This window comes from Mobula birostris, chromosome 24, assembly GCF_030028105.1.
Source record: "Mobula birostris isolate sMobBir1 chromosome 24, sMobBir1.hap1, whole genome shotgun sequence".
Taxonomy (NCBI): domain Eukaryota; kingdom Metazoa; phylum Chordata; class Chondrichthyes; order Myliobatiformes; family Myliobatidae; genus Mobula; species Mobula birostris.
This window is the reverse complement of record NC_092393.1, coordinates 28,375,311-28,399,248: the sequence shown is the minus strand read 5'-3', so window position 1 is coordinate 28,399,248 and position 23,938 is coordinate 28,375,311. Positions and strand designations below refer to the sequence as shown.

At 41.4% G+C, this 23,938-nt stretch overlaps 1 protein-coding gene across 3 annotated transcripts in view; it reads left to right on the top strand.

Annotated features, from left to right (window-relative positions):
- The window catches only part of tex47 (testis expressed 47), an 85,633-nt gene that overhangs the window by 54,711 nt on the left and 6,984 nt on the right, over positions 1-23,938 (top strand). For all 3 annotated transcript variants that reach the window (XM_072242419.1, XM_072242418.1, XM_072242416.1), the window contains exons 4-5: positions 16,681-16,745; positions 17,104-17,305. In XM_072242419.1, the coding sequence (XP_072098520.1) occupies positions 16,681-16,745; positions 17,104-17,305 (267 nt within the window). The remainder of the gene's footprint in view (positions 1-16,680; positions 16,746-17,103; positions 17,306-23,938) is intronic.

Sequence of the window (23,938 nt, the reverse complement as noted above, 5' to 3'; positions counted from 1 at the left end):
GCAGACTCAACAGGAGAGCTGGCCTGCCGGAACGCAGCAAGGATTCCAGCGCACCTGCCACGTTACTGTTCTCTTCCGCACCACCTCCGGCGCCTCCTCCCCAGGCTGTACCAGGCAACACTGCGACATGAGAGCCTGGTCTGTGCAACGTTCGAGGCCACACAGCTCCCCCGCCGTCAGTCTCGCCAATGAACCAATGGACTGGACTTACAGTTCTTTGCATTACTGATGTCCACCAGGATCTTGCAATCACAAGAAAGATGTTTAAGACCAACATTCCTTCTACTTCAATTGGTTCACAAGTATTGAGATATATTTATTTTCCCAAAACAAGTTCTATGAATAGAAAGACACTCCATCGCATAACTAGAATTAGGTCTGTTGGCTATTTTAGAAGAGTAGTTATTTTGCTTCATGGGCTTTGACCTTCAAGGTTCTCATTTCATATTGTTCGCCTCCACCTAGTACAAAATTTTCCCCTTTGTCTTGTGAGCTGCTTGCACCTTATCGTTTCTCTCATGACATTTTGTGAACCTGCTGGATCACATTTTTCTCCCATTGAGTCATTTGTTAATATAAGAAAAGCAATGTCATTCTGTAAGACTTCTTGTACTGAAAAATCGTTTCTTGGTTACCATTGTGCACAAAATGCTGGAGGAACTTGGCAAGTCAGGCCGCATCTATGAAAGGGAACAAACAGGTGACGTTTCAACCCAAGACCCTTCATCAGATCAGGACTAGAAAGGAAGGAGGCAGAAGCCAGAATAAGAAGGTGGGGGAAGGGGAAGCTGGTAGGTAATGGATGAGACCTGGTGAGGAGAAGGATGGGTGGAAAAGAGGATGAAGTAGGAAGCCAAGAGGGAATGAATGGAAGAGGTAAAGACTAAAGAAGAAGGAGGAATCTAATTGGAGTGGTCTAATCTGAGATGTCCTCTTTTTTTCAAAGAGTAGGTTTTCTCTTCCACCACCATTGATGATGCTTCTCCTCGATTTTCTGCACAGTTTTCCACACCCCATCCTTCTGCTATGATAAGAGGGATAAGGTTCTCCTTGTGCTTACCTACCGCCCCATGAGCCTCTATATCTAGCATAACTTTCTCTGTAATGTCTACTATCTTCAATGAGATCCAGTCACCAGCACATTTTTCTTTACCACCCCCCCCCCGCTTTCCGTACATTCCGCTTTTCTCCACAGAATTCCCTTATCCACTCGTCCCTTCACAATGATCTCCCTCATGGCATTTATTCCTGCATGCATAACAAGTGCTGCACTTGTTCCTGCATCTCCTCCCACACCAGCATTCAGGTGAAGCGACACTTCACTCGAGAGTCTGTTCGGGTCATCTAGTGTACCCTGTGCTCTCAGCATGGCCTCCTCTATATTGCTGAGACCCAACACATATCTGGGGACTACTGTATCGAGCACCTTTGCTGTGTGAGCTGCAAAAGACAAGATATCCTGGTGGCCAACCATTTCAGACCTACTTCCCATTCCCATTCTGACATGTCAGTCCATGGCCTCCTTTACTGCACAATGAAGCTATACTCTGGCTGGAGGAGTATCACTTCATATTCTGTTTGGGTAGCTTCCGACCTGATGGCATGAACAGCGATTTCTCTAACTTCTGGTAATTTCTTTTCCCCCCCTTCTCTCTTCTCCCATTCCCCATTCTGGTTCCCCTCTACCCCTTCTCTTCTCACCTGCCCATCACCTCCTTTTGATTCCCCTCCTCCTTCCCTTTTTTCCATGGTCTACTGACCTCCCCTATTAAATTCTTCCTTCTGCAGCCTATTACTTCTTCCACCTATCCCCTCCCAGCGTCTTACTTCAAACTCATCTCCGTCCCACCCACCCATCTTTCCCCTCACCTGGCCTCACCTATCACCTGCTTGTACTCCTCCTCCTCCCCACGTCTTCTTTTGGCATCTGACCCCTTTTTGTTTATTTCCCCCCACCGATGCTTCCTTCAGCAATTTTTGTATGCTTCTCAAGACTTCCAGCATCTAAAAAATCTGTTGTATTTATGCCTTTGTTAAGATCGGCAGACAGAAATGGAGAAATGGTGATCACCGTTGATCACTCTGACTGCTAGCCACATTTTTCTCACGGGCTTTTGAATGGCATCTTAATATTTAGAGGTGCTTTTTCAGCATGTTCTTTGGAAGTAAGATCCACTTGGGGAAAGCACTAGCTTCGCACATCAGTCACACATGGAGTGACGCATATCTAAGCTAGAACTAACTCTATAATATACAACCTGGCAATTCATGTACATAAAGCTAAATAAAAAGGGAAGTAGATTAAAGGAGGGTTGAAAGAAATAGGAAGTAAAAAGAGGAACAACCAGTCTTGTATTTACATAGATAACACTTCTCAGGGCCTCAGAACCTCAGAACCTCCTAAAGAGCATCACTTTGTATTTTCCTTTTGTTAAAAAAAAATGTTTTAAGAGTTGTAGCATGGACAAATGAAACAACCTACCTGACATGGCAAGATTCCACATCGAGTTAAGTAAGCAATTAGGCACTTTTGACTGCTATTTGGTGTGGGATAGATTTAGGGTGATACAGTGGAAAATCTGTCTTGCTCATAGTTAAGAATTACCAAGAGATATTTTAACATTCACTTGTGAAATCTTCAGATTAATGCTTCTTTGACAATTGACGCCTCTGACAGAGTAGCATCCTCATAAAGTAAGTATAATCCAAATAATATGTAGAACTATCACAGGTCTGAACAAGTAATAGCTTCTATATTTTTAAGGAAAAGCATTGAATTTAATTGTAGCAATATTATGTTAAAGAAAGGTTTTGCTCACAGATTATTTGTAGTTCCTTGCAAATGAATTAGCGCGATTTTCCAGGGAAGTTGCTTTTCTTAAACAGGTCTTTGGAATCAAGAATGACTTATTTCCTATTTGATTTTGTGGATTTGATCCGGCTAATATAGTCAAGTTATGAACCATGGACTTTTCCACCAAAAGGCCAGATTTTATTTTTATTTAATTTTACTTAGAGATACAGTGTGGATAAGGCCCTTTTGGCCCAATAGCTGCACCACCCAACAAACCACCTGTTTAACCCTAGCATAATCACATGACAATTTACAATGAATAACTAACCTACAAACTGGTGCGTCTTTGTACTGAGGAAGAAACCGGAGCACACTGAGAAAACCCACATGGTCACGGGAAGAACATACAAGCTCCTTACAGATGGTGCTGGAATTGAACTCCAAAATCTGATGCTCTGAGCTGTAATACTGTCATGCTAACCACTACACTACTGTAGCGCACTATGGATGGGACCACATGGGGTATGTGGGTGAGTAATTCAGTAGAAGGCATGCTTCTACTGTAAATTCTGAGCTTTAATATGCTGCTAATGTATGAACGTAAGTCCCTGGATGTTCCTTCCTTATTTCTAGAAGTCGTACAACAAATATTCCCAGGAGTCAATGGGACGTCACAATTTTCCAAGAAGGCATTAAACACACCCTGAATTTCTTCTCTGATTTATTCTTAAGTCTGTAAGCCTTATCCCTGTAAGCGTAAGTGCTACACCTGTTCCTACACCTCCTCTCTTGCCACCATTCAGGGCCCCAAACAGTCCTTCCAGGTGAGGCAACACTTCACTTGTGAGTCTGTTGGGGTCATCTATTGCATCCGGTGTTCCCAGTGCGGCCTCCTCTACATCGGTGAAACCTGACGCAGATTGGGGGACCGCTTCGTCGAGCACCTCCGCTCCGTCCGCCACAACAGACAGGATCTCCCAGTAGCCATCCACTTCAACTGTACTTCCCATTCCCATTCAGGTATGTCCATACTACCATGATGAGGCTAAACTCAGGTTGGAGGAGCAACACCTCATATACCGTCTAGGTAGTCTCCAGCCCTTTGGTATGAACGTAGAATTCTCCAACTTCCAGTAATTCCCTCCCCCTCCCTTCCTCTATCCCTATTTCACTCTGCCCCCTCCCCCAGCTGCCTATCACCTCCCTCATGGTTCCGCCTCCTTCTACTACCCATTGTTTTCCTGCCTATCGTCTCCCTGCTTCCCCTCCCCCACCCCTTTGTCTTTCAAATTACTGGTTTTTCAACTGAACCTACCAGCCTTCTCCTTCCAACCCTCCCCCCACCTTCTTTATAGGGCCTCTGCCCTTTCCCTCTTCAGTCCTGACGAAGGGTTCTGGCCCAAAACGTCGACTCATCGTTTCCACGGATGCTGCCCGACCTGCTGAGTTCCTCCAGCGTGTTGTGAGTGTTGCTCATTCTTAAGCAGGTTTTTTCCTTATATTAAGACTCCAGTTTGGCCCTAGACTCCAGTGCCATTAGTTTGCTTAATTCTGTTTCTTTAAATGATATTTAATTTCTCCACTTTAATTTTTAGCATTAACAAAGGGTCTGTATCATCTTCAACTGTAAGAAGTGAGGCAAAATGAAATTCTTTGCCAGTTCCATGGTCCCCATAATGATTTATATTCTGCTGAAGCACCTTGGCCCGAAATGTTAACTGTTGATTCCTTTCCATAGATGCTGCCTGGCCTCCTGATTTCCTCCAACATCTTGTGTGTGTTACTCTGGATTTCCAGCATCTGCAGCATCTCTTGTGTTGATAATTTCCCCAGCTTTGTTCTCGAAGGAATCTTTGTTCACTTTAAGTTCACAAAGCCTAAGCAAGCAGCTTGGAAGTCACTTTGACAATGAATAATGAGAAAGAGTCCCTGGCAATGATTTGGTATATTGAAAGAGGTGCTGTAAAGTCTACTGCATGTCTCAATGGTTTTGATTTAATTTGTTTTGTAGAGCCAAGGTCATTGGACTTGGCTGAACTGACATTATATTTAGATTTGAGGCTAATACCAGTTCCAAACGTGGCCCAAGAGCTAACATTAAATCATGAATGAGGAATTGCTGCTTTCTGTGTTTCACAGAGACAGGGCTCACTCTAGACGCGCTGGATATTTTGGTAAGACCTGAGGGATTCTCGATATACTGTTCCATGCCTAGATGCCATTTTGGGAAATCTGATCACTTAGTTGTCCTCCTGCCCACTTACAGGCAGTGGCTAAAGAACAAGGCTGGAAATATTACGACTACAAAGTGGTGGTCACGGGAGGCAGAGGAGTGGCTTCAAGATGGCTTTGAGTCAGTGGATTGGGCCATCTTCAAGTGCTCACCATATGATCTGAATGAACGCACCACTGTGTTCACAGACTTAATAAAAGCAATCGTGACTCAGTGCGGCTCCACAAACTAATTCAAAGTCTTCCCCAAACAGAAGCCCTGGATGAACCTAGAGATTTGCGGTCTGCGGAGGGCCAGGTCAGTGGCATTCAGGTTTGGCGACAAAGTTAATTACAAGGGGTCCAGAATTGCAAAGAAAACAAGAGAACTGAGAGATGCAAGCCTTAGTTTTGTTTTTTTACATTAAACGAGGACCACATGTATGATGTGGCAGCACACTGATGTATGCCATTTACGTACTTTGACATATAATCCACAATGCATTATGTAAACAACAAAGAATGCTTAATCAAACAATATATTTACAATGTTATTCAAATATAGTGAAATATTAAATACACAACAGAACTCACGGAGAGCATCTGGCCCAGACAGGGTACCTGGCCAGTACTAAGGTCATGCGCTAATCAACTGGCTGGAGTGTTCACTGACATCGTTAACCTCCCACTTTGATGTGTTGGTTGTTAACATAAATGGCACTTGTCACAGTATGTTTCAATGTACATGTGATCAATAAGTCGTAATCTGAATCTTATTAGAGTGGATAGAAGCTGACCTTGAACCTGGTGGTACATGCCTTCAGGCTCTTGTAGCTCCTGCCTGATGGAAGAGGAGAGAAGAGAGAATGCTCAGGGTGAGTGGTGTCCATGATTGTGCTGCCTGCTTTACTGAGGCAGTGAGAAATGTAGACAGTCCTTCAAAGGGAGGTTATTTTCTGTGATGTGCAAAGATGTGTCCACAATTTCTTGTAGTCTTGGGCAGAACAGTTGCCATACCAAGCCATTATGAATCCAGATAAAATGCTTTTCATGGTGCATTGAAATGCCACATTTCTTTAGCCTCCTGAGTAAGCAGAACCTTGCTTTGGGTACCAGTGTCACACACTCCAGCAAATTTCGAGGATTGCTGGAGTTCCATCCCTGTGGATTGCTGCCGATCCCCTTGAGCATTACATACCGCTCCCTTTCTTGGGATGACAGCATTTCCCATGAGAGGGGACAGTGTGTTCATGCTCATGAGAATCAGCACCCTTATACCCTTGCTTATCACAAGATGCTAGAAGTAAAGTAGAAATAAAAAGAAGAATTGCCATTGCCAAAACCAACTTCCAAAAAATGAAACCCATTTTTACCAACAGACACATTTCTATGACAACAAGGCTGAGGTTACTAAAATGTTGCATCTGGTCGATCTTGCTGTACGCTTCAGAAACATGGACTATAACACCAGAACTCCAAAGAAACTTAGAAGCAATATGAATGTGGTTTCTTGAAAATATCATATAGAGATAGGGTAGCTAATGAGACAGTACTCCAACGTGCCCATACAAAAAGATCTTTAATGAGAACATTAAATGAGAGGAAACTTAAAATCCTGGGCCATGTCATCAGAAAGGGAGGAATAGAGTGCCTTACATTACAAGGCCGTATGCCTGGGAAACGCGGATGAGGAAGGCAAAGAAGAAAATATATGGACACTGTGAAAGAACTAACAGATCTAAGTGTGCGAGATATCATTGACGCTGCATGGGATCGTTTGACTTGGAGAGCCACCATCACCCAAGCGTGTAACGTGCAAGGCACATGAAGAAGAAGAATACACTTGATGTTGTCTGTAGCCAGTGAGCCTACAGAGGAAGGTGACTCAATCTGTCCTTTGTGTTTCCACTTGTCTGTAGGCTGGGAATGAAATGGAGGACATAATTTTGTCAAAAAGCAAAGTTGAAGGAAGAGCTAACTAAGTGAAAGTGGCCACTGTAAAGTTACAAATTAAGAGAATGGAATCCACTGATAAAGCAAAGCTGAGCAGGTTATTGTGAAATGTTGGAGATTTTACATTACAATGTATTCAACTGTTGCAAAATAAGAAATAATTAGATGTAGTAGATTGTATCTTGTAAGGGGTTGCAAAGAAATTGGCTCACTGCAGTTTGGAACTGTGCTTCCCTCTTAGATCATAAGACATAGGAGCAGAATTAGGCCATTCAGCCCATCGAGTTTGCTCTGCCATTCCATCATGGCTGATCCTGGATCCCACTCAACCCCATACACCTGCCTTCCTGCCATTTCCTTTGATGCCCTGACTGATCAGAAAACGATCAACTTCCACCTTAAACATATGCACAGACTTGGCCTCCACTGCAGTCTGTGGCAGAGCATTCCACAGATTTACTGCTTTCTGGCTGCCTCCTGCTTGTCAGCCATTCCGCTATCCTGTAACGCCACAGGATTTTATCTTGTTAAGCAGCCTCAAGTGTGACACCTTATCAAACGCCTTCTGAAAATTCAAGTAAATGACATCCACTGACTCTCCTTTGCCAAGCCTGCTTCTTACTTCCTCAGATTTGTCAGGCAAGATTTCCCTTGAAAGAAACCATGCTGACTTTGTCTTATATTATCATTAGTCTACAAGTACCTCAAAACTTCATCCTTAATAATAGACTGCAACACTTTCCCAACCACTGAGGTCAGGCTAACTGGCCTATAATATCCTTTCTTTTGCTTTCCTCCCTTCTTAAAGAGTGGAGTGACATTTGCAATCTTCCAGCCCTGTGGGACCATGCGAAAATCGAGTGATTCTTGAAAAATCAGGACCAATGCATCTGTTATCTCTTCAGCAACCTCTCTCAGGATCGGAATAGAAACTTAAAGGAAAACCAGTTTTGTATCTGTCTCTCATTTTCCCATGAGAAACTTCCTCAAATAAGAATGAATAGGATGGCAACCTCAGTGCTGGAAACCATAGATTTGGCTTTGCACACAGGTTTATTGTTGTTCCTTTTGCCCAATCTGCATCCTGCTCCGCTTGGTATACCCTGGTGGGACTATTTCTGTTGCCAGTTTATTTTACGGAGTTGACTCATCTTGCCCTGTATACTTGTATAACCCAGGACAAGCACAACAGGACCTCTTTGTGAACACGCTACCTAGCTGTCCTTGGGATCTGTACAGTTCTTTTGAGTTAATATTAGAAGGGCTAATATTTAGGTTGGACTATTCCATGGTAAGATAAAATGGTTTGCCTGGTACAAATTGCATAGTTCAGCCTATATTTATGCAATATTCCAATGTGAAAATGTGATGCTACCCATTAATTTCATGCAAAATATAACCTGTTTACTCAGAGTATTGCCTTTACACCCACTGTTCATGAACGGTTGTTATTGAGGAATGTTAAACACTTACTGGCATAAGGCCAATATAGATTAGAGCTGACCTGGTTTAAAAAAAATGCATCTTGGCTTCAGCTGAAGAAGTTGCTTGTCCTGGTTTGAGAGTGGATTTTTCCATTTCTGATACCAGCCAAACCCTTGTACTGGGAGACTTTATCACATTCCTTTCAATGTTTTCCATTTAATTTAGCCTATTCTTGGTCTAGAAATCATTATATAAAACTCTACAATATAATCTGCAATAAGTAAGTTAATTTCTATTTTTATAAGTACCTCACTGTTTTAGAGGGTGATGAGAGTAGATGCTCAAACACAATTTGCTTTAATCCACTCACCTTTGAGTTAAAACTGCTCATCAAAAAGGTTGACCTTCAGAGTATTCAGTGTTAATCATTGAACTTCTTAGCATGTAACCATGTGTATTTCAATGTGGTTATTTTTATAGTAGAATCATCAACTTTTGCACAGTGGAAGTTGCACAGTTGGCTGAATTTGGCAATGCTTCCAACCGATCTCCAGCAAACCGAGTCTTGAAAGATTTATTTCCACCACTCCACTTTAAATGTTTTGGAAATAAGTAACTTCTAATCACAAAAGTTAGAACAACAACAAAAAAAAACTGAAATTGGAAAGAACTGGAAAACAGGGACAGCATTTGCAATGTGCGAATATCCTGTAACCCGAGCTTGAAGAAGACACAGGGGAGATTTGTCATGATTCATTTGTAGCCACTAGTCAGTGCTAACACTGACTCAAATTAGCACTGATGTAGGCCCTCTATTGTTCAGGATGGCAAGCATTAATTGAAGCTAGCCAATTACAATTCAATCCATGTTGGCATCTGTTGAAAAGGAGCTGCTTTGAAAATAGTGTAGAAGCAGAGCCTAACTCTATGGGTTTGGTTCCAACAGCCCCAAGTGTATATTGTGATTACATATTTGGTTTTGTTTTGGACTAATAAGTTCAGTGCATTATAATATTCTGAAGAACAGCTATTTTATTCTGTGAGCATGACCCCTTTTTTGTGAATAAGCACACAAGATCATGAGATACTGGAGTAAAATTAGGCTATTTGACCCATCGAGTCCTCCCTGTCATTATTCATGGCTGATTTATTATCCCTCTCGACCCCATTCTCCTACCTTCTCCCTGTAACCTTTGACACCCTGATCAATCAAGAACCTATTAACTCCCACCCTAAGTATACCCAATGAATTAGCCTACACAGCTGTTTGTGGTAAAGAATTCCACAGATTTACCACATCTGGTTAATGAGATTGTTTGCTCATCTCTGTTCTAAATGTACATTCCTCTATTCTGAGGCTGCGCCCTCTGGTCCTAGACTCCCCCACTACAGGAAACACCCTCTTCCCATTCTAGGCCTTTCAATGAGGTCCTCTCTCATTCTTATAAACTCCAGCGAGTACAGGCCCAAAGCCACCAAAAGCTTGTCATAGGTTGATGCTTTCATCCCTAGGATCATTCTTGTCAACCTCCTCTGGACCCTCTGTACTGACAGCACATCCTTTCTTAGGATTCCAAAACTGCTCACAGCTCCAAGTGCAGTGTGACCAATGCCTTCTAAAGCCTCAGCATTACATCCTTGCTTTTGTATCCTAGTCCTCTCGAAATTAGTGTTAACATTGCATTTACTTCCTTATGACTGACTCAACCTGCAAATCAACTTTTATGGATTCCTTTAGTATCCTAATTCTCTTGAAATGAATGTTAAAATTGTACTTGCCTTCCTTACTACCAACATAACCTGCAAGTTAATTTTTAGGGAATCCTGCATGAAGTCTCCCAAGTCCCTTTGCACTTCTAATTTATGTCTTTTCTCCCCATTTAGAAAATGGTCCATGTCTTTATTCATTCTGTCAAAGTCCATGACCGTGCACTTACCTGCACTATATCCCCTCTGCCACTTCTTCACCCGTTCCTCAAGTCTGTCTAAGTCCTTCTGCAGACACCTTGCTTCCTCAACAGTACCTGCCTCTCTACTTATCTTTGAATTGTCCACAGACTTGGCCACAAAGCCATCGTTGCTTCACATAACATGAAAAGAAACAGGCCTAACACCAGGTTGGAGCACACCACTGGTCACTGGCAGCCAACCAGAAAAGGTCCCATTTATTCCCACTCTTTGCCTCTTGCCAGTCATGCTAGTATCTTTTCTGTAATACCAGGGGTCTTATCTTGTTAAGCGCCTCATAGGTGGCACCTAATCAAAGGCTTTCTGAAAATACAAATAAGCAACATCCACTGACTCTCCTTAGTCTATCTTGCTTATTTTTTCCTCAAAGGATTCCAACAGATTTGTCAGGCAAGATTTCTCCTTTAGAAAACCACACTGATTTTGTCTATTTTATCATGTGCCTCCAAGTATCCCGAAACCTTATCCAATGTCTTTCCAACCACTGGTCAGACTTCAATTGCCTGAAGTCAGACTGAAGTCAGAAGACAGACTGCCTATAATTTATTTTCTTCTTCCTCCCTCCCTTTTTGAAGAGTGGAGTGACATTTGCAATTTTCCAGTTCTCTGGAAGCATTCCAGAATCTAGTGATTGTTGAGAGGTCATTACTAATGTGTCCACAAACTCTTCAGCTCTGGTCTAGATGACTTGCCTACCACTGTAATACACATCCGATCTTAGCTTCCTTCTCAAACTGGAGAATGAATTCTATCAAAGTATGATCACTGTCTCACAAGGGTTCCTTTACCTTAAGCTCCCTAATCACATCTGGGTCATCACATAATACCCAATTCAGAACTGCTGTTCCCCTAATGGGCTCAAACCACAAGCTGCTATAAAAAACCATCTCGCATTCTACAAATTCCGTTTCTTGGAATCCAACACCAACCGATTTTCCCAATCTACCTGCATATTAAAATCCCCGATGATTACCACAGCATTGCCCTTTTTACATTCTTTTTCTATCTCCCATTGTAATTTGTAGCCCACAGTTTCTTAATTCTACCCAAAAGGATTTAACATCTTCTGATCCAATGTCACCTCTTTCTAAGATTTGATTTCACTTTTTACCAACAGAGTTACCCCACCAGCTGCTTACCTGCCTGTCATTTCAATACAATGTTTATCCTTGGATGTTACGCTCCATACTATGATCTTCTTTCACCCACAAGTCAGAGATGCCCACAATGTCACACTTGCCTATCTCTAACTGTGCTACAAGATCATCTATTCGATATACCGTGTGCATTTAAATACAGGACCGTCAATCCTGTATTCATCACCCTTTTTGATTTTGTCCCCCATTACACTTTAACTCATCTCAATGTTGCCCTACTTTCTGCCTGTTCTTCCTCACAGTCTTACTACATACCATTTGTACACCAACTGCCCCATCCTCAGCCCTATCACTCTGGTTCCCAACCCCCTACCAAATTAGTTTAAACCCTCCCCCATGGCTCTAACAAACCTGCCCGCAAGGTATTGGTTCCCCTTTGGGCTCAGGTGCAACCTGTTCTTTTTGCACAGGCCATAACTTCCCCATAAGCGATCCCAATGCTCCAGAAATCTGAAACCCTGCCCCCTGCACCAATTCTTCAGCCACACAGTCATCTGCCAAATTATTCTTGCCCTCATTGGTATGTTGCACAGAGATTACTACCTTGGAGGTCCTGCTTTTCAGCTTTCTACCTAATTCCCTATGTTCTCTCTTCAGGACCTCCTCCCTTTTCCTACGCAAGTGGTTGGTACCAATATGTACCATGAATTCCAGCAGTTCACATTCCCTCCTTAGAATGCCATGGACCCAGTCTGAGACATCCCTGAACCTCGCACCTCAGAGGCAACATACCATCTGGGTGTCTCTTTTACATCTACAGAATCTGCTTTCTGCTCTTCTAATTATGGACTCTACTACTGCACTCCTTTTCTCCCTCCCTGCTTCCTTTCAAAGCCATAGAGCCAGACTCGATCCTAGAGACCTGGTCACTGCAGCTTCCCCTGGAAGGTTGTTCCCCCACCCCCCCAACAGTGTCCAAAGTGGTATATTTATTATCGAGGGGAACAGCCATGGGGTATTCTGCACTGGCTTTCCCTCTCCTTACAGTCACCTTGGTACCAGCCTCCTGCAATTTAGGGGTGACTACCTCCTGGTATTTTCAGTCTATTCATCATCATCATCATCAGGAGCCAGGGCCCACACACTCCTCTTTCGGGTCAAGTGGATCAATTCATTGGTATTCATTTCCAATTCTCTGGCGGCTGCCTCCATCATCATTTGTCTTTGTCTTCCTCTTGCTTTCTTCCCTTCAATCTTTCCCATAATTCCAACTCCTCTTTCCTAATCACATGTCCAATGAAGTTACGTTGCCTTTTCATGATCTCATACATTATTCCTCTTTTTGTGTTTGCTCTGTTCATGACATCCTCATTAGATATTCGTTTTCGTCCATGATCTTCTTTGCATCCTCCTCAAAAACCACATCTCTGCTGCTACAATTCGTTTCCCCATGTTACTAGATATTGTCCAACATTCTGAGCCATATAACATAACTGGATAAACATAGCATTTCAGTACTCTGAGGTGGGTTGTCATGCCTAGTTTAGTATTGGTCAGTATACCCTTCATTCTCGTAAAGGTGTCTTTTGCTATCCCTATTCTTCTTTTGATGTCCAAGTCACACCTACCATCTGATGTCACCCAGCTTCCTAAGTAGCAAAAGTTCTTTACTTGTTTTATGTCTTCCCCATTTATTCTCAGCCTGCAAATAGGATTCTCCTTCTTTTCGGATATCACCATACATTCTGTCTTTTTGCAATTGGTAGATAGACCCATTTTTGCACTTTCAACAGTTATATCAATTGTTTTGTAGCTCTTCCTCCGTACTTGCAATTAACACAGTGTCATCTGCGTATCTGAAATTATTGATGTTTTCACTGCCAACTTTGATTCCCAAGATGTCTCTTATTTTTTGTAATATTGTTTCACTGTACACATTAAACAAATCAGGGGAGAAAACACTCCCTTGTCTAATGCCTCTTTTGATTTTTGTAAACGGACTCACTTCTCCATCTATTCTTGCAGCGGCAGTTTGTTCCCAGTATAGATTTCTGATTAGGTGGAGGTCTTTCGAATCTAGATCTAGAGTTTTCTGTAATATTTCAAATAACTTATTATGCTTCACTTTATCAAATGCTTTTGTGTAGTTGATAAAACAAGGAAATCTTTTTGCACTTGAATAGCTCGTTCTGATAGTATCCTTAACATCAATATTGCGTTTCTTGTACCTTTGTCTTTCACAAAACCACATTGTTCTTTACCTATTTCGGCTTGTATCTTACTTTTAGCTTTTGTCATCCAAATTCTTAGAAGTATCTTGGTGATATGACTCATTAAGCTTATGGTCTTATGTAATTCACTTTCAGGTTTCTTAGCAAGAGTGATAAATACTGATTTTTTCATCTCTTCTGCTATTATTCCAGTCTCATAAATGCCATTGATTAAATCAGTAAGTTTTTCAATTCCATAATCTTCAAGGGCGATAATTTGTTCTATTACTAATTCATCAGGACCTGCTGCCCTTCCTATCTTCATCTTATTTATTGCATTACAAACTTCAGATTTTAAAATACTTGGACCTTCAATGTTTTTCTTAATTTCTGTTTTTTTGCCTCGATCGTCTTCAAACAATTCCTGAATATACTCAGTCCATCTGTTCATAATCTCATCCTTTTCCATGATAATGGTACCATCCTTTGCTTTCAAACATCCACCTGAAGAACAGCGGAGTTTTTTACCAGTGACATTCTTGATTTGTTGATGTAACCTTTTTGGATCAGTAACAGGGATTCTTCCCATTTGCTCACATTCCTGGTTTAACCATTCTTCTTTGGCTTTTTGACATAAGCTTTTAACTTTTTAATTGAAGGATTTATATTCCATAGGATTTGCTTTCCTCCGTCTCCTTTCTTCCATTAGATTTTTGATTTCATTTGTCATCCATTTATTCTTTGTGCTTTTTTCTTTTTTAGGAATCACTGACTTTGCTGATTCTACCAAAGCATCCTTTAGGGAGTTAAATTTCATTTCTACATGACTGCTATCATCTTCAACAGATTCTATTTTTAGACTTTGAAATCTATTCCTTACTTCAATTGTAAATTTTTGTCTTAAGTTTTCTTTAATTAATTGCAAGTAGTCAAGGGATTGTTCAGGTTTTTGCTTCTTTAGTTTTTTAAGTTTTACTTTTACATGACATACTATTGGGTTATGGTCACTATTACAGTCTGCACCTGGATACATTTTGCATTGAGTCACTGAGTTTCTATATCTTTGGTTTATAGTAGTAAAGTCAATTCGATGTCTTGTGTTATCACCTGGATTTTTCCAGATCGTCAAGCATCTTGGATGGTTTTTAAAGTAGGTATTCATAATGACCTGATTATTCATCTTGCACCATTCTACCCATTTTTCACCTCTTTCGTTTCTTTCCCCTAGTCCAAATTTTCCTATGGTATTTCCATCAGCACTTTGTCCTACTTTAGCATTTAGATCTCCCATGACAATAGCAATATCTTGAGATTTGCATCCATTCTTTGCTTGTTCAAGCTCTTCATAGAATTTATCTATATCTCCATTTGTTCCATCTGTTGTTGGTGCATATACCTGTATAATTGCTAAGTCAAATGGTTGTCCTCTGAATCTAACAAGGAGCACTCTTTCTGATATTGCCCAATGTCCTAAAACACTTTTTGTCATGTTTTCATCCATAAGAATTCCTACTGCATTAGTTTGGGATGTTCCACAAGAATAAACTAGCGTTTTATTTCTAATCTGTCATGTTCCAGCACCTATCCAACGGACTTTGCTAATTTCCATGATGTTAATCTTTAGTCTTTCCATTTCATTTAACACGTTGTCCAATCTTCCTGCTTGATATAGAGTTCTTACATTCCAAGTGGCAATAATTTTCTTTTGTGTTACTTTAATTTTATGAGCAGTAGCTTGATGATGGTCAGGGATCCCCTGCTGGCCAGAATCAACCCTACCGAGTGAAACATCTCCAGAGTTAACTTGAAGATCCACCTGACGCTGTTGTTGTGTGATACATTTTGTGAGTTTGACCATAGTTTTCTTAGCAAATTGCAACGGCTGTTTGCTATTGCCTACCGTTGGGTGAATTAAAGAAATCGCCATTTCTCTTCTCAAATGTTCATCCGCCTACACTATAGCTGTTGACATTTGAGGTCCTCGCTCATCCACCTTCTCCGTCATAAGATCACTTACTGAACCTGCCGGATCTGCCATTGACCTTCGCTCGTATCCTGAGCAGCAACCCTTGCAGGTGCTACCGTTCCGGGTCAGAGCGGCCCTGGGACCAATGAATGACTAAGGGGTAACTCCACCTTCCCCAAAGCTCTGAAAGTCCCCAGTCAGAGCCTCATCACCGGTTACAGTTTAGAGTCAATCTATTACCTCCTAATTTTCCTGTATAAGTTGAAGGTCATCAAGCTGTAGCTCCAATTCACTAACACGGTCTCTAAAGAACTGCAGCTCAGTGCACTTCTTGCAGATGTAGTTATCAGGGAGACTGTAGGTCTCCCAGAGTTCCTACATCTCACACAAGGAACATAGCATGAAATCTGGACCCATTGTCAGCAAACTAGCTATGTACTAACAGAAAAAGAAACAAAAAGTTTACCTACTCTTGAACTTAATTAGAAGCTCTGCCTGTGCTTGCTCAGGCCTGTTCTCACCTAAGCGTGTTGAGTCAAAGCCTAGCCACTCTAATGCTATCCAATCACACAATGGCCGCTCCACTTACGCCTTCCTTTTTTAAATTGGCACTGAGCTGATTGCACCCTGCTGAAAGGAGCCGAAAGCACTGCAGCTCTTTCTAAGCCTCGTGATGCATCACCAGCAAGTGACCTCTCATGATATCCTACTAACATTTACAGCAGAATATCTCTTTTAACTAGTTCGGACAATTGTGGAAACTTAGTTTTTGTTTGACCTAATTTGTACATGAAATGTGATTTTTTTAAAATCATATTGCACTGGGGGTCATGATACAACCTGATGGACACTACGCTCCTAAAAATTCTTTTTGCACTTGCTGTTACCCATAGCAACCTGGGCCAATGCTGAATGGCAGGTGCGTCACCAAAACAGGGAAAAGTTGGAATAATTCGATTTACAAAAATGTACTAACATTGATATAACACTTAAAAAAAAAGATACATTCAGACAGATGCAAAATTAATTTAGCTGATCTTCTCTATTTGTTCACAGTCCTCGAATGATGTGTTGTATTCAGTGATCCAGGATCTAAGCGACATGAAGAAACAACAAGAAAGGTACAAGTTATGGTGTGTCTTAAGCAAGGCCAAACTATTCTCTCTGCATCTATGCGTCTGTTCATATTATGACTCTTTGAAAAGCTGAGATCTGGTGTGCTTGCTTTTCCATAATGTAACGTTGCCACATTTAGTTTGTGGGCACAGCTTAAATATTCAACATGTAAATAGTTTGTGTGCTTGCTTGAAAAGTATTGAATGGGATGTAATATTCAATATAACAATTGGCAGTTCCTGTTGCATCTGTTGGCATCTAACTTCTTTAAACTTGTTGTTGTCGGATATACCTTCTACACATCTTCAGTTTTGAATAATAATACAAACAGTTCTACCAGTTTCTGCTGCACTTTTGTTTCAGACCTTTGCTTTTGGAGTCCAAAGTCCTGGTGATGTCTCACAATGTTCCCAGCAGACTGTTCCAGCAGTGGGAGTATAAGTTTGTGAATGTCTTGGCAAAACGACTGGATGATAATTTGCGAAGGGAGCCAATAGAAAAGATCATCAGTGAAAGCCTCACTTTGCTTCTTAAACTTGGACTATGGATACAGAAAGTATACAAGGTATCCATTTGACATGAAATTTGTTTTAAAATTTGGCTTCAGTTGGCTAGTTTTTAAATATTAAATACATCAGAAACTTCTTTTTTAATCTTCTGTACCATCCCTCAGCCTAACTAAAAAAATATTTTGCTTTTTGTCTAATATTTTTTCTGTTCTATACTATTGTCATCCATTATAATGTTCAGCAAGAACACTGTTCCATTGTATTGCTACGTGAAAATCTCATAACCAGCTGCCATGTATTGTCTGTGCTGCTATGAAAATCAATGGAGCATGTTAAAATTACACTTATCATTTCAGCATTTTTTTCATTAAATTTGTTGATAGTTCATGGAGGAAAAATTGTATTAATACAAAATAAAAATGTAAAATGCTGGGAATATTGGTCAGTTCTAATGCGATCTGGAAAGGCTGGTCATCTGAAATTGTATTAATTATTAACTCCTGAGGGGTACAACATGTCTGGGTGGAAGATAAGATGTTGTTCCTTGAACTTACATTGGGTTTCGTTGAAACAGTGTTGGAGGCCAAAGAGGGAGGTCAGTGTGGGAGGAGAATGGAGGATGAAGGCAATAGGCAACTGGAAGCTCACGGTTATCCAAGCAGAATGACTGAAGGTGTTTTACATAGTCATCGCAATCTTGTATGATTTCATTAATGTATCCTCAGTAACTGGAAGAACTACACGTAAATTATTTCTCAGAAGCCTGTTTTGCACATGACTTAAACCATTTCACGAGTAACTAAAGAAATTAGATCCACATTCTTTGAAAACTAGATAATGAATGTTGATTGTATTGAAAATATTAGCGCCTGAGGGGACATAAGACCATAAAACATAGGAGCAGAATTAGACCATGACAGATAGATATTGTGATGTTTCAATTATTGGAGGACAAGACACAGTTACAGGATAAGGGGTCGTCTTAGAGTAGGAGCACCACCGTATTAGAAATAGGTACTTTGGTGAATCTAATCTATGCCACCCTGGTCTTTTGTTGAGTCCATCTACCAGGGCCCTGGACCATAGCCCTCCATACCCCTCTCATTCATGTACCTCTTCAAACTTCTCTTAAATGTCACAATTGAATCTGCATCTATCACTTCTTCTGGCAACTCATTCCACACTCTGAGTGAAGAGATTCCTCCTCAGATTCCCCTAAAATATTTCACCATTTGCCCTTGACCTATGACCTCTAGTTCTATTCCCATCCAAACTGAGGAGAAAATGCTTGCAGGCATTCACCCTGTTTATACCCTTCATAATTTTGTATACTTCTATAAAATCTCCCCTTATTCTCCTGTGCTCCAGGGAATAAAGTCTTAACCTATTCAATCTTTCTGTATCTCAGGTCTTCAAAACCTGGCAATATCCTTGTAACTTTGTCTGCACTCTTATATCCATATTAATACCTTTCCTGTGGGTACGTGGGCATTTGAAGTTAAGGTGCAGGGGAACCTGTGCTTGTGAAGGGTGGCGAACCTCTGGTAATTTGTACCCCCTGAGGGTTGGGGACGTTAGATTGGGAATTTTAAAGAAGTAGATAACTTTTTGAAAGATAGGAAATTAAGAGTTCTGGGGATCTGGTGCAGAAGGGGAAATGAGTTCTGTGGCAGATCAGCCATGATGATGTTGAATGGTGAAGCCTGAATGAGAGGCCCAATGGCCTACTCTTACTCCTACTTTCTGATGTTCTTACATTCTACCTGGTCTGGTATTGGGGGAATAATCATCAAGATCATATTATTATTTATTAATAAAGTCAATATGGATCCATGTCAGCTTGGTTCAAAACCCATATTTTTCAATTGGATGCTGTAGGTTCAATTAATTTTGTAAGATTTATATAAATGCTCCATGGTCCTAAAGGATTACAGCCAACTTGGAAGCGTCATGTTTCAGATGAGATGCTTGGGAAAGTACTATTTCCATGGCCAAGTGAATGTCCAAGATTGAATGAGATCTCTTGAGGAGCAATGGATTTATTTCAGTATCCCAGCTAACATTTAACCTGCAACCAATGTACTGAAACACTGCTCGTTTATCTCAATGTTGCGGCTGAGATTTATTTGTGCAAAATAAGATTTGCTTGTTCCACGTAGGGCTGTCGAGGCCATGTCATTTGGTGTACTTAATGCAGAGATTGGTAGGTTCTTGATTAGTGAAGGGCTACAGGGAGAAGGAGGGAGAATGGAGGTGGGAAAAAAAGCCAACCATGATTGAATGGTACGGCAGCCTCGATCCTTTAACCTATACTTTATTTTACATCTACCTACATAACAAAAAGCTACATAATGAATAATTAATTAATTAATTTAAACAATACAGAAGAGAAATGAAAGAGAAGATTGGTAGCTCGAGTTGGCCACTCGTTTGTTGGGTTGTTTGCCAAGCCTGAAGGTTAGGTTGCAGACGTTCCGTCAGCAGTCGAGGTGACATCATCATTGTGCATTTGGGTGTTGTTTCTGCTGAGTGCTTGTGTTTATATTAGTCTGATTCATTGGTCTGACTGGTCCTTTCCAAGGGGTAAGTAAGAGGAGGTGTCTGAGAGTTGCCGCTGGGCCTCAACAAGGAAGAGATCAGTTGGCCACAATGCAACAGCACCCCCTTAGTCTGCGGGTTTGATGGTGAGGTTGGGATTGGTGAGGAGTCAATTGATTGCAAGTTCTAAACAAAACATAGCAGGTAAAAACAAGGCTGCTGCCTTCTATTTAGAATTTCTAACTTCTGTGTTAACATCAGGAAATTTAAATAAGACAGGTATGCTGGAAACCCTTCAAGGGGAGAAGATAATAAATTGTTTCTCTAAATCATATTCATATAATAGACAATAGACTATAGACAATAGGTGCAGAAGTAGGCCACTCAGCCCTTCGAGCCAGCACCACCATTCACTGTGATCATGGCTGATCATCCACAATCAGTACCCTGTTCCTGCCTTCTCCTTATATTCCTTCACTCCGCTATCTTTAAGAGCTCTATCTAACTCTTTCTTGAAAGAATCCAGAGAATCCTCCACTACCTTCTGAGAGAGAGCATTCCACAGAACCACAACCCTCTATCATACGACTGATAGTGGAAAATTGTGGATAATATTATACAGTTAGAGAATCCAAATGGCCCAATGAGATCTGGTAGCAAAATAGACATTTTAATCATTCAAGGATTTGGATAGATAGGAAAAATAAACAACTCAAATAGGGGAAATATATGATTAGTTAGGATGCCATCAATAAAAACACACATTTGGGTCGAATGTAATGGAATAAATGTTAGATAAGTATATTTTTGATCATCATCACTATTTATATTTAGAAGCAAGTGCATGTGAGCTATATAATTTTTAAAATGTTACCAGATATTCTCCTAATTATTCTGGCATTTTGTGTGTATGGCTCAAGCTTCTTGCATTTCTCTTTAAATGTGTTATTTGAGTGATGATATACCAGTCTGATAATAGACAGGTGCAGTGCAGTTTTACTAACTTTATGGAAATCTTACCTTTTTCTCTTTATGACAAAATTTTTTAAATTAAATATATCTATGGACTTTTAAAGAAGGCTTTGGTATGGGGTTTAAAAACGTAAACATGAGGAAAACTGCAGATGCTGGAATTTCAAGCAACACACATAAAAGTTGCTGGTGAACGCAGCAGGCCAGGCAGCATCTCTAGGAAGAGGTACAGTCGATATTTCGGGCTGAGATCCTTCATCAGGACTAACTGAAAGAAAAGTTAGTAAGAGATTTGAAAGTGGGGGGGGGGAGATCAGAAATGATAGGAGAAGACAGGAGGGGGAGGGATGGAGCCAAGAGCTGGACAGTTGATTGGCAAAAGGGATATGAGAGGATCATGGGACAGGAGGCCTAGGGAGAAAGAAAAAGTGGAGGGGGGGGAAAAACCCAGAGGATGGGCAAGGGGTATATTGAGAAGGACAGAGGGAGAAAAAGGAGAGAGAGAAAAAAAATATGTGTGTGTGTGTATATATATATATATATATAAATAAATAATGGATGGGGTACGAGGGGGAGGTGGGGCATTAGTGGAAGTTTGAGAAGTCTATGTTCATGCCATCAGGTTGGAGGCTACCCAGACGGAATATAAGGTGTTTTTCCTCCAACCTGAGTGTGGCTTCATATGTGTGTTTGGTATGGGATGTCCAGGGAGGGGTAGCACCTCTGGTGAAGGAGCTGGTTGTGTCCATTTCTGGACAGCTCACTCACCTTTGGTCTCCACCGGCCACTCAGCCCTCAGCTGTTTGCATGTGACAGCGGGCACACCCTGGTACACCGCTTCAATGGGCGGGCTAAACCAGGTGAGGGTAGCTGGCGGCCTCACAGCCAGATGAGATAGGGATGTGCCTGTCCTAGCATGCGAAGCCAGCCCCAGTGGACAGGGTGGGTCGGATCTACAGTGAGATCCGGTGCCCAGGATGGCAGTTCTGCAACACTCTGTGGAGAGCGAAGAGCACGGCAAGGCACAGAAGATGTCATGGTCATCCACTGCAACTGAGAAAGACGCCAGTTTGTGATGCTTGTTTGTACCACTGGACCCGGACTGCTGAGGTTGAGAGTATGAAACTGCCCCAGTGCAATAGCTTTTCTACTGTAAAAACTCTCCCGTACAGTCTTCCTGTCATCATCGGACACGATGGACAAAAACCACATATGCCATGTTTTCAAAATCGAAAGGAGATGTACAAATGTACATCATACATAAGCATAATAGATTAATCACAGATTACTTTCATTTCTAGTTCTGCTGCACCAGCGAAGCAGTGACACATTGCTGCTGATCTGACGGTCGTACAGTAAATCCAAGTGCTTGATCCTCATTTTAGATTCCAGACCATGTTATGGATCGAGCCCAGTACTGTAAATTAATCAAAACAGAAGGAGCCGATCTTTAAAAACTTATGATCTAAAAATCAGCTCCAGAGATAAATACGTACAGTACATCTAGAAGTTGAATTTTATTTAGTGTAATATATATGAACACAAAATCAGAGAGCAAAATTAATCATGAACTGTTTAAAAACAAATATGCATCACCATTAGTGTGCTTTCCACCTGAAAAGACATGTTGAGTTGCAAATTCTGGAGTTCCAAAGAGGTATTAGCATTGTAATCAAATCCCCCACTTGGCTGTGCAGCACAAGAGAAGGTGTTCAGCCTTAATAGAACATAGAACATCGAACAGTACAGGCCCTTCAGCCCACAATGTTGTGCCATCCCTTAAGCCCTGCCTTCCATATAACCACCCCCCCCACCTTAAATTCCTCCATATACCTGTCCAGTAGTCTCTTAAACTTCACTAGCGTATCTGCCTCCACCACTGACTCAGGCAGTGCATTCTACGCACCAACCACTCTCTGAGTAAAAAACCTTCCTCTAATATCCCCCTTGAACTTCCCACCCCTTACCTTAAAGCCATGTCCTCTTGTATTGAGCAGTGGTGCCCTGGGGAAGAGGCGCTGACTACCCACTCAATCTATTTCTCTTAATATCTTGTACACCTCTGTCATGTCTCCTCTCATCCTTTTTCTCTCCAGAGAGTAAAGCCCTTAATCTCTGATCATAATGCATACTCTCTAAACCAGGCAGCATCCTGGTAAATCTCCTCTGTACCCTTTCCAATGCTTCCACATCCTTCCTATAGTGAGGTGACCAGAACTGGACACAGGTACTCCAAGTGTGGCCTAACCAGAGTTTTATAGAGCTGCACTGTTAACCCACGACTCTTAAACTCTATCCCTCGACTTATGAAAGCTAGCACCCAATAAACTTTCTTAACTACCCTATCTACCTGTGAGGCAACTTTCAGGGATTTGTGGACAAGTACCCCCAGATCCCTCTGCTCCTCCACACTTCCAAGTGAGGGTGCAATTTCCAAGTAGCTAGACATCGGTAACACGCAGACTGCAGGGAAGAGTAATTTCCCATTGTCAGTTACCATGCCTCCACCCTACAGCCTGCTATCATTCTGGAGACACCGGCTAGAGAACATAGAACAGTAGCGCACACTACGGGCCCTCTACTCACGATATTGTGTTGACATCGTGAACTACTCCACAGTTGATCTAACCTTTCCCTCCCACATTGCCTTCCATTTTTCATTCACCCATGTGCCTATCAATGAGTCCTGTTAGTATCTGCCTGTTACCTCTACCCCTGGCAGTGCGTTTCATGCACCCACCAAAAAACTACCTCTGACACCCCCGCTGTATTTTCCTCCAAATTGATTAAGGTAGAGTAGGTGATGTTGTCTATATGGATTTCAGTAAGGGTTTTGACAAGAGTCTCTATGGTAGACTCATTCAGAAAGTCAGGAGCATGGAATCCAGGGAAGCTAGGCTGTGTTGATTCAGAAATGGGCTTGCTCATTGCAGGTAGTAGTAGTTGGAGTGGATTCTGCTTAGAGGTCAGTGAATAGTTATGCTCCATGAGGATCTGCTCCAGGCTCCTGTTCATTGTGATTCTTAAAATTGACTTGGATGAGGAAGTGGAAAGGTGGCTTACTATGCTTGCAGAAGACAAGAAGACTGGAGGTGTTGCAGGTAGAATAGGAGTTTGTCATTGACAAGATGCAGAACTATTTAAAGTTCAAAGTAAATTTATTATAAAAGTAGGTACAG